Source organism: Sinohyriopsis cumingii, chromosome 15 (assembly GCF_028554795.1).
Source record: "Sinohyriopsis cumingii isolate HCF-2022 chromosome 15, ASM2855479v2, whole genome shotgun sequence".
Classification (NCBI taxonomy): domain Eukaryota; kingdom Metazoa; phylum Mollusca; class Bivalvia; order Unionida; family Unionidae; genus Sinohyriopsis; species Sinohyriopsis cumingii.
The window spans coordinates 90,819,814-90,832,251 of NC_142975.1; the positions used below are offsets into that span (position 1 = coordinate 90,819,814).

Consider the following 12,438-nt stretch of genomic DNA (forward strand, 5'->3'; position numbering starts at 1 on the left):
CGAACATAAACCGTTTCTCAAACAAAACTATACGATCAATGTTATTCATGGTCTAATGTAAGGTTTATGTGCCAATAAAACTCGCATCTCACTATTCTATGGCAATACATGAATAACGGTAGAGTAAACTGATGCATCTCCGTTTCACGTCTCCCTCATGGAAAATAAAGTGTCAATGAATTGAAACATTTAGATTAAATTTTTATACATGCAATACATATGGCAAGTTGTCATTGACAACATAATGAGTTGGCAACGTACCATGAAAGTAGGCAATGACTGCGGCACATGTCTTGTTGCACGTAAAAAAACGAACACGGATGAGACTTAAAGATAGATGTAATTTTTAGGCAAAGACCAAGCAGAGGTAAAGCACATCCATACAAACATTTGGAGAAGGAAATCATATAATAACTCATTTATAACATTCAATAATCTCATTGATGAACTTTATGCGTTAATAAAATTTCAGATTTGTAAAAATTGAATAATATGCCTGAAGTTCTATAATTTTATGGGATTTTTCAATTGAAATAAGTGATGAAAAATACATATTAAATATTACGACAAATTGATTGAAAATCTTATCCTTAATGTGCGTAACTATTATAATATATTTCTCATGTTTGCATTTCTTTATGTTTCTTTCTGTCTAATTCGCCCACTCAAGTGAAAATTTTATTATCTCGGAGTAGATTTTGACATTTTGCCAGTGTTTCCTCCTGTGAATAAAAGTGTTTAACTTATTGCAAGAAATAAATAATACCTCTCATCGTTTTTAATACAACCACCACTGTTTTTGTCGTTTTTAATTATATAACTTTATGTTAGCAAATAAATGAGGCCCATTCAAACAGTCTTTTGCTTGTCTCGCTCCTATCATTAATTAGGAATAATATGTTTGAGCAACCCTAACTGGTATAGCCCAAATATCACATCCTTTCAGTAGTAATCTGGTAACTAAGACTGGACCATCCTGTCCTGAATTCTACATACGCGACTCTATATCACGTGGAGCGTGTATATTTCGCATACTAATCTGCAAGTTACAGTATAGCCCAGAAGTTTATATATGATATTCATGCGACTTGTACGGACATAATTAGAGCAAAACTAAGTATTTCTAGAGTTTGCATGAATATACTATTATGTTATATTTGAATTGACAAAAGTAAACATTTTGAACTTTCATTTGTTTTATTCGCAAAGCATCTGATGAGCATAACTTGGCCCTAAATAAATTTCACCTTTGCGCAAAAGTTTCAAAAACGTTTTATTTTATTGTATGATAATAATAAATAGTTTCCGGTGACTTCAATCACTGGTTTGGATAAATATTCCATAATATAATACAGTCGACGTTTTAGTTTTGCTCTTGCGTGGACACAGATACTTTACTTTTGATGCCATACCCACAATAAAGGTCCATCTACTTTCAGCCGTGTTACCAATATCCCATTGCGTTTAATGTGGACTTCTGATATGGTTCGGCTTGTTTTTAGTATTTTAAGACAAATGGAGTAATGTGCCTTGCTCAAGGACACACCATGGTAACCGAAACAGGTCTGATGAGAAGATATTTTCGAACAAACAACCTTTATGTGATGAGTTCCGCGGGTCAACACTGTGCCGCTGCAGTTCCCTTAAATATGCCGTAAATATAAGCCTGCTGGAAAACCTTTTCGATCCATACTTACATGATGATATTTGATAAACATTATTAATACCTACTCATCTATAAATGCATGAAACATTACTCAGATGAAATGTATACAGTAGGCTTCTCAAGCAACTCGTCATCACTTATTCATCGTCTTGATAGTACAGTTTGTACGATTTAATCATTTCCATAATTTATATCAAGGCATGAAGTTGTCACACAAAATGATATTAATATTTGACTGGTTACTCTTTTATTAGTAATACATTTCACGTTTTGCCTTTTTCTTTCTGATATAGGTCACAGCTTCTGTCCTCAAGAGTTTTGATCATTTTGGTATAAAAGCTACATAAAACATTCAACCTGTGGATCATTTATCCAAAGAAGTGAAGATTGTTTTACTCGACATTTATTCTCTGTAAGTTCGATACGCGGCTCCTTATCTGTGCTCAGATTGTCGGTGATTTTCCTTCTCTACCTACACAATCTCGAACTCCGCCGCGCTATTTATTTTATCCTCTATAGCCACTTAATACAGTTAGCTAATCGTATTGAGACTACTTTGTGGAGTTGCAATCACTTCTGAATGCACAAGAATAATGATTATTGCCCCATGGAAATAAATTTGATAAACAACATAGACACCGATTACTATCGATCGTTTTCGTGATTGCGAGTCTTGTTTCACCAAGACCAACAGCTGTTGCTACGGCAAGCCCACAAACATCATCTACGACCAAACACGAACGTTTGTATTTCACGACGAATGCAATTCTCATGGTGAATTCAACTCGCAATTATTTCTCGGCTTCGATTATTTTTTCACGTCAGTAACATTGAGGGTCCGTAATATGTCTTCATTTAAGAATACAGTCGCGTTGTACAATTGCACGACAGGAAGACCATGTCCTGATTCATCACGTCCAGGTGCATGACGCACATGCATTTCTAACAAATACCCTTTTTCACTGGCACAAAAATGTCATATAACCATATAAAATATATGCGAATATTTAAATCTTCGGCGATTGTGCGCTCTAGTATGCTTGCACCCTTTTTATTTGAAAATACAGCGATTGTGCCTCCACATTTTACCTCTAACGAGTGTTGTCATCCAAAACGTGTAACACCTTGTCAAAAAACGGTCGAGATCTTCTTGGCCTTAGTTGAATCAATGTTGGAATAATATATACGTTGATGAACTTAACTAGGGTGGATACAGACATGAATTCCACTTCGTCGTCGTAGAACCAATCCTGGAGTGATTTGGTGGTGCCCCAACGAGTGAGATTTCTTTCGTGCACGAGCGATAATTCCGAGTCTGTCTTGAGTTGGAAGCAATCCATCAGGGTGGCTACAACGGTAAATTTCGGTTTGACATGAACAAGATTATTTTAGTGTGCACTAGGGTCTGATACTATTGCTTTGAAGCAGATTGTCATTGATAAGTGGAACAAAATTACATTCGATTTTAGTATCCGCTGTCAGCTGATCCAACCAGTATGTCATTCTGTATGTCCGTAAATTCCAAAACCTCATCACCATGGTCACAATCCTTTATTTATGTCGTCATGTATATCTTTATTATGTTTATTATCATTTAATGTTTATCTAATAAATATTTTAAATACTAACTTTCTTATCTATAGTACGTTTGCATTGTAAGGCTTTTCATGTATAAAGTGCGTCGATTCATCCAAGAAATCCCAAGCTCAAGTTCCTGTAAACATCGCGTGACCTTACTGAAAGGATATGAGTTCTGAAATATCAAACGGACCTAATTTGTACGTTGCTAGTGTAAACCACGTGACCCTAATTTGTCCAAGTGATTTCGAGATGCAAATTAATTCAAACCTCTTTTTGCATTCTCTCTTTTTGCGTATTAACCAGCTATAAAACAGAATTAATACTTGGAATTAAACATTTTTGGTAGTACTGTCATTCTTTTTTTATAGTAATGATTCAGTTTTTTTAAATATAATCATTTCGTTGGATTTACACTGCCCTAAAATTCATTTAAAGGCTGTTTGGATATATAATGGATGTACAGAATTACTGTGAATTCACTCAAAAACATTTTGGGATAACAGCATAATAATTTCCTCTGTACTGTTGACACATCAGTGCGTTACTGATTATGATTCGGAGCACATGAGAAACGCATCCTGATTAAAATTTACTATTGGAATTGACAGAACATTTAGGAGTTTAGGACTTCAAACGTTAATTTGTAACTCTTTCATTTTGCTTTTTAGGGAAAGAAGTTTTTTTTCAATTATAAACAACTTGTTGGTTTTTGCTCTCGTCTCTTACCACAAGTCGTAACACTATATAATGATAAATTGAATTTCAAATGCAAAGAGCAAAAATATTTAAATATTTTTCCGGACAAATTTTGAATATTTCGAAATGAAACTTTCATCTCTCCGGTGACCAATGATTTTGACATTGTATGTGCTTTAAAATAACTTGCAACAGTACTAGTTTTGTCGATATGAGATATTGGAGACAAAAATCCATTGATCATTTATCAACATTACCACTCTACCTCACGCACCTTTCGTTTCGGTTATAATAAACAAGTACGGCTGAGATTCGCGCATCTTTAAAATGTGACGTTCATGTATATCAAAATGGTTGTTAAGAAAATAGAAAATAAGTTCCCAATTTCCTAAGGTTAATACGTTTCCGACACAAATCATAAATGTGACGTGTGCGAGAATTCACGTCGGTCTCGAAGACATTCCAGATACACATCATGTCTGAGATCCTTTTGTACAATAACCCGTGGAGCAACTTTTGCCTTTTCAACGATTTTGCTAATGCAATCGATTTGCGGTCCAACAGCAACTTAGTACATTTTAGATGGAAGTTCCACAAATGCTTCGATTGGTTTAACAGAGCATTCATAATTGAACTTACCAAAATCATTTTATTAGCGTTACTAAACAACGGATGTTCTTACTTACAATCGCTGCTGTTAAATTTGCTTACTCAACTTGAATCAGGCACGTGCGTGCACGTCACTAGTTGTGACGTGCACCAACAGTGCGTCTCCTCAGGTGTACAACAGCTTAAAACGATCTTTGGTAACACGGTTTGATCTTGTAATTAAACTCGTACATGAGCAACATTGACAAATCCTGCACGGAAGATCTAACATAACTAATGAATTGTCAGCTCAACAATGCTTGTTTGCTATGAACGATAGCAAGATCCTATCGAAGCTATTTCTGGATTCAAATGTAAGGACAGCTAAGAGACTTCGAAATGTATCTTGTTCGGTATCTCGGACAAAGTCGACACGAATTTGTTTGGCCAGATTTTCCATGTTTTTTTTCCGGACACAGCAATGTTTATGAACTTGAACAACTCATTTTCAAACACATTTGTAGCTTTACTTCTTATATCAGTATTTATCTGAATGTATTGAGCCATACATGCGAGGAGCCGAAATCCACGCACTCAGGGGATTTACGCGCACTCCCAGTCGCAAGTGCAACTGCGGATTTCGTACTTGTAATGCATGATTGTGTTTGGTGAGACATGAAAGAAGCGTAATTCATTAAGTAAAGTTATGCCTGGATTTATTCACGATGCGCATTGATACGAGGACAATCACCCACCAGATACTGACAACGTTTTTCCGCAAGTATATAATCGTTATGAGCGCAATTAAGTTATTCGGGATATTCTAAATCAATTTCAAAGAAATGTCCGTCTTCACAATTGCTGAGGTGATCACGTTCGAGTTTTGTATGTCAATACGTGCTGAATCATTCCACGAAAATCCATCGACAGTTTACAGCTGCATCATTGCATAACTACAAAGATTATTGGCGAAAAATACATGGTGTAACTACTAGGAGCAATGGCATCCTACCCATCTTAATTGGTTAGTTGGCGCAATAAAGATTATTGGCGACAAAATACATGATGTAACTATTAGGAGCAATGACATTATACCCATCTCAATTGGTTAGTTGGCGGTAGCGTATCATTGGCTCACCAACTGAGTGCTCAATAAACAGTTGTTGGCCAATATCGGTGAGCAATTGAACACAGTATTAGTTGTTGGTTTTTTACAGCAACGCATACCAGTCCGTTCTTAGTAGCGAGGAGTAATGCGCGGGATGCAAATTGTACACGCCCATGCATTTTGCATTTGAATTCTGACCAAATTGTATTTACTTGCCAATAGTCGTTGGAAGATATGCCGTGACGCGAAAGCAATTAAGTTTCAGTAGGTGGTAATTGAGATTTGCCAAATTTGACCCTTAATCCCAAGTAAACAGCGATATCTCGGTTACGAGTTTCAGATTTTGTTCAGTGTGGCCTTAGTAACATGCACGAGAAACTATATCGCCAAACTTAAGTTCCCCAAGATGATGCCTGTATTTTCGATGATCAGCTTGCATATCAATAGCCAGATATGATGCTGACAAAATCGCCCATTTAAAATATATGTTGTCATTCTTTTACATTTATCACTGACCGTGTCGGAATCCACTTTTGATGCTGGTATTTAACTTTATCCACAAAATTGTTGATACAGAGAGATATGCACCTCAGCCTCAGGACATTGGTCAAGTGCCCATCCTGATCCTGTTTGTGTTGCATTTCCCCATTCAATTGATAGAAGAGAAAGCAACACTCAACAAATGCAAAAGGCCTCAGCACATTAAGCACTTTGATACAGATTTTAAATATTTATATAATACTTTTTCTCTCACGTGTGTTGTAAGATATATATTAGGTCCAACCATCGAACTTGTTATTGATTCACCTCTTTTTCCTTACCTATATGTTCTTTTTAATATTTACTTATTTATTTATTTATTTATTTATTTATTTATTTATTTATTTATTGCAGTCAATGCTTGTGGAGGTTATCTGACAGCCACAACAAATACAACAACACTGAAGTCACCAAAATTTCCTTCTAAATATGAAAACAACCTATACTGCACCTGGACGATTGAAGCCCCATTAAATTACGTTATTGTCCTTCACATAGAATACCTTGACCTTGAAGGAAATAGAGACTGTTCCTATGATTATCTTTCCATCAGTCTAGGTAGGTACACAATACGAACGGAGTCATAGGTAATTTTATGGTGCTTAATCTTTATATGGTAAAGGAAGTTTAAAAACGCTTTGATACTAACAATTTAATGTATCACTGACTACTTTAATTTCCATGTATCTTCCAGATATTCAAACTATATAATTAAGTTATTATATAATTATTGTAATACCTTCGCATATTTATTTGTTTTCATGTATATAGACGCCCAATTAACTTAATAAATCATTTTTATATTGATCAAAACTCATTTTTTGACAAATAAAACGGAGATGCTAATGTTGGTATATCGTCTCTAAAACAAAATTCGTGTTATTAAATATCAAGAAAGTGATAATAAAGATTATTCTAGAGTGTAGCTGGCCCAGTTTTATGCGAATTGCCCTTTTTTGCCAAGAACACGTTTCTTTACACCTTAAAGTACGTACTCTGACAAGACAAGTAATCACAATGAAGAAGTAGCTCGTTTAACGTTTATTCATTCAAATCAGAGAACCAATGTTATTATAAATAGTGCTTCATTATTATACATATGACGTTAGTGACATGCAATCGTATGCTGAGTGTGCTATAAAGATTTACTAGGTTCAAGAAATCAATGAAACAAATTCAAAGTTGTTTCATCGATAAAAACTACTGCATCGAAAAATCAATTCAGTATATTTCGCAGGTATTTATCGGCTTCTTTTCCAGGTAGAAATCGTAGTTTGGAGACGAATCGAATTTGCGCAAATGAAACAGAAGACTTGAGTTTCATTACGAGGTGGAACGAAACCAGTGTCACCTTTGTCACAGATAGATCGGGAACGAAGACAGGCTTTTCAATCGAATACCACGCTGGTATATGCCCATTTGAATAAAGCTGCTAAAGCCTTCATATAGAGACTAGAATCATGATGTAATGCTTATTATCGTCAGCATTTTCATGGTACAGTTTTCCGTCCTAAAAATGTAACGTTTGTCGTATTTGTTCTTGTATGTGTTAATGTTTATGTGCGTGTGTGTGTTTTGTGCAAGATAAAGTGCTGTACATGTATATTACAGGAGGACTCGTGGTAATATGAAGTGAAATTATATATGGTAAATGAATGTCAGCATATATGTTAGGGATTTTTTAATTCGTTCCTTACTAAGGTTAAGAGTCTGGGTCTGCGGGTTACGGCAAAAGAACCGTGCCTGCAAAAGCAAATTATGTAACAGTGTTGTCAAATAATGTATTTGCTATCTTCCCTTAAACGTCGAGGCCATATGTCAATAATTTGGTTCTTGCTTGTTATTCTAGGCCGTCTAGATAGATGCATATAAGTAATGTATGTTTATATATCATAAACAACAAGTCAAGTGTGTAATATAATAAAGGCGATAGGTCTTAAATCAAGATAACAGTCGGTATTACTTTTCATACCTACCAGGTAAATCCACACCAGCGTCACAATGCTACAGGTAGGGGTCATTTCAACAGTTGTAGTGTTTCATCACGATAGGTTGGACTAAAAAAGATCGTTTTATGTCCACCAGAAACATTCACTTGGATTTCTCTTTAGCATTTATTTACTCTAAACTTACATAAGAATCTATGCATATCCATTTTTTCGTTTATTGCTATTTCTTTATATTGTCCTTATGTACAAGACAGTTACCTATCTATAAATAGCTTATACTCGGGCCTGATTTTGAGTGCTTAGATTAAATTTAAACAGATTGATTGATTGATTGACTGATTGATTGATTAGTTGATTGATTGATTTATTGGTTGATTGGCTGATTAAATGATTGATTGATTTATTGGTTGATTGATTGATTGATTGGTTGTTTGGTTGGTTGATTGATTGATTGGATGATTGATTGATTGATTGATTGATTGATTGATTGATTGATTGATTGATTGATTGATTGATTGATTGATTGATTGATTGATTTTTATATATTTATTTCAGTTTTGAATTGTGGTAAACATCTTACAGCCCAGACATGGACGGAAACAGTGACCTCACCTTTCTACCCTTCACAGTATGAAACCAATCAAAACTGCCACTGGACTATTGAAGGTCCAGTTAATTCTACAATTGTCATGCAAATTACATATATAGATCTTGAAGAAAGCACAGACTGTTCTCACGATTATCTTCAGCTATATCTGGGTAGGTATTCGAATGTCATACCATTAAACGAGTCAGTTCTATATGGGTAAATACGTGAATGTCATGAAATGCAATGAGTCAGATAGCCTTTGATCAGGAACAGACATTGTTTTCTCAGTAGAAATTTCACAAATATATAGCAACAATTGGTTAACAACTTATTTGTTGTAAATGTATTGTCTTTAATTCCTAACAGAGGGGTAAAATTGTGGAATTATAGTTTCAGACTTCACCAATCTATATACACCACATCTCAAACATGTCGCAAATAAAACAAACGAAAAAAATAGCCTTCTATGGCAATGAATTTATTTTTATCATACAATAAACCAAGCCAAATGGAACGTCGATAAATAATTGTAAAATGCAAGGTAACTTATAACGTTCTATCATTACCGCAAATTTTTAAGGAAGCAAATCAGAAAATAAAATAAGTAAACATTATTTACACAATGTTGCATATAGTGATGGGTAATATAATTGCAGGTGAACATATTTTGGGGGTTGTTTTTTGTTTTTGTTTATTAATTTTTTGTTTTTAATGAATATGTTTCGCTTCTTTTCAGGTGAAAGATACGTTTCTGCTACAGATCGGATATGTGGATCCAATATAAGAAACGTGCAGTATATCTCAGAGTCTAATGAAGCAGATGTTATTTTCGTCACAGATACATCAGAATCTAAGACGGGCTTCTCAATACAATATTATGCTGGTAGGTAGTGTTCGTATGTAACACACTCGCTATTTAGTGTCGTAAAGTAACAAGATTTCAAAAAATGTCCAATCACGAAATTTCCCTCTGAATCCTAGTGCAGCGTCGCAGTTAAACTAAATATTTTGAGAACTTTGTTGTGTCTGTGACAATAAAATGGTGGCATTCCACCCATAACAGTCACAGCATGTGACATTGATTATGGTATATGCACGGCCTCAAAGGTAAATGCTATACTCTGAGCGTTAAATTTATTCCTTTCCTCTGTCAGTAATTATTATTATATCACTTCGATGAATCTTATTTGACTGGTTAGATCAGACCATGTTTTCCGTCCGTTTCTTTAATTTAAATCTATCTAAGCCGATAGAGCGATTCTGGTTATATTTAACGTTTCACGAAGCTATATGAGTAAATCATAGCTACCTTTCTTGTGTTAAACTCCACCAAAAGTTTCAAACCTGATTTATCAGTACTAAATACTAATATGTGTATATTGTTTAAATAAACTGTGAATGCAGATTTTTCCAGCCAAATAAAGCAGCGTGGCATTTCATTAAGATTTAAACGGAATATTATTCAAAACCCATAATTATTTAAAATGCGGGTCAAAAATAATGCTAGCAGTGTTGATGGATGCAAAATGAATTGAATAATTTAACTAAGGTTGGTGCCAGTAATCCAGGATGGATAATTTATACTTGTGGTTGTGGCGGGCAGTGGACCTACTTTGCATAAGATTCTTATAGTGCTCTTTCGTCGGAATCCTTTTATATTGTAACAGAGTATTAAAGCTGAAAGTTTAATAATGTAAATTGTTCTCTTTATTTTAACAGTGTTTGCATGAAATTTACGATAGGTAATTCCAGTACACGTCATGTTTGAAATTTAGCGGCGGCTACCTACATTCCTATCACTGAGGTTCAATTTCCCGCGTGGGCGATATGCGCGTGGCAGAATGTGTCAGAATCAGCCCCATAAGTTTTCACGCCCTTACTGCGAAAAACGCTTTCTGGAAGATAGTTCAAGAACTGAAGTGCCCTATCCAACTCTCGAGGGATGTTCCACTTCACACGAATGGCCACAATCTAAATATAATTTGCTACTTCTTTAAAGTGTTCATTCCATTTTGCATATATTATCGATTACACTAAAGCCGATGTTGGCTGTGTCAGCCATGGCTTTACCAATGCAGAAGCGCCCCTGTTACAGGCACTTGGACACCTTTGAGATGGCCCTTTTGTCCACATTATCTGCTGACCACTTTATCCAGTGGCTCCCCAATTGTGAGACAACTACATGATTTCGCCTTGACCGTTTTCGTCGCCATTACGTTAACATGGTTAACATTAATAACATCGATGCCATGGCACAATTATGCGATTTATGGTGGCCATATCTGCCTGCCTCGGCCACAGTTGAATTAAATGCAGTAGGGACCACATTATGTCATCAATAAGAGTCTCATTATGACATTTTGAGGCTGCATTGACAGAACCATGTTCAAGTTGTTGCGTCGTTGCAGTTGCCGTCATGGTTCAATTTGAGAATCTCACAGTAACCTTTGTTTACATCTATGATAAACAATGCGTAAAGTATAATATCACCCACTTTGTATAAGGTGGACAAGCAGAATCTTCTAGGGTGCTAGTTATTTCACCAGCCAACCCTAAGACGTTGTTGTTCAGCCTTTTAAACACATAAAGTACACACACGTGAGCTCTTCTCATTGCTGATTTGCCAAGTAATTTTCCTCAAATATTAACGTAATCCAGCTTTCTAAAAATATTGGTGAATTTCTATTCGGCCGATTCTACCGATTGCTTTTTACATGCATCAAAGAGAATTTATTTTAGTTTTTCAGTCATTTCATCAGCAATTTGTTTTAGCTCTCTGTTCTTTTCTCATAAGTTGGCTTGATAATGCATGGTCGCTACAATGTAAACACAGTCTGTAGTCAGTTTTATAGTTTTTCATGCAGCTGTGCTCTTTGTTGGACACTGCAAGGATTTATACAAACGAGAACGCATCTCATGCAATTTTCACATTGTAGTCTGACGAATATTACCCAACATAATACAAAATGTGTGCTGGTTGTTTTTTGGTACATATTTTGTTGCCTTTGGGGTTTACCAAATAAAAAGAGATGGTGACAGGTACTGGTATTCACCAACCATCGTTTACTACTCATTTGCATACTGATGTCACATAAGGTCTCTCATTTCTCGTAAATGCAATAATGGATCCTTTTTATAACTACTAAAGAAATAAACACTTTCCATGTCGCACCCGAAGGACTTACCATTATGCCTAGCAGACATCCGTGGCGCATGACACGTGCGACATTTAAGAAGGTACAATTTTAACTCAGATCATACTGGCATGTCATCTCCTTAGCCAGACCTTTCTTCTAAAATAATGTTTTTTTCTATTTCCGTTCACACGTGTCCACAAATGTTTGTTGAATAGAAGTTATTGTCAGAGCAACCAAATTTCGTTGTACCGTTTCAGTTGACGATTCTGTTTCCTATACTCTACAAGAGTAGTAGGTTACATTTGCGACCGACGTTTTCACCGTCTTGTCTGTCCCGAGCCTGATTGCTTGCTACCACTCCTCTATGTTTACAATGCAGAAACCGATTAAACCTAAATATAATAATGTATGACATCAAGTGGAGGCACACACACTTTACATCAAATAGTATTTGCAAATGAAGGTGGCGGTGCCTCATCGTTCTTGCTCACTAATAGTGCTATGCAATTCAGGTCAAATGATGTAGAGTGCTATCTTGTTACAAACTGCAATAACATCAGTTACCAAGAATGAAAATGGCTCAA

The 12,438-nt window shown here is 35.5% G+C and overlaps 1 protein-coding gene across 1 annotated transcript in view; it reads left to right on the plus strand.

Annotated features, from left to right (window-relative positions):
* The window catches only part of LOC149782286 (cubilin-like), a 78,858-nt gene that overhangs the window by 24,464 nt on the left and 41,956 nt on the right, over positions 1-12,438 (plus strand). The window contains exons 5-8 of the mRNA XM_089933664.1: positions 6,534-6,737; positions 7,440-7,586; positions 8,684-8,887; positions 9,454-9,600. Of these exons, the coding sequence (XP_089789790.1) occupies positions 6,534-6,737; positions 7,440-7,586; positions 8,684-8,887; positions 9,454-9,600 (702 nt within the window). The remainder of the gene's footprint in view (positions 1-6,533; positions 6,738-7,439; positions 7,587-8,683; positions 8,888-9,453; positions 9,601-12,438) is intronic.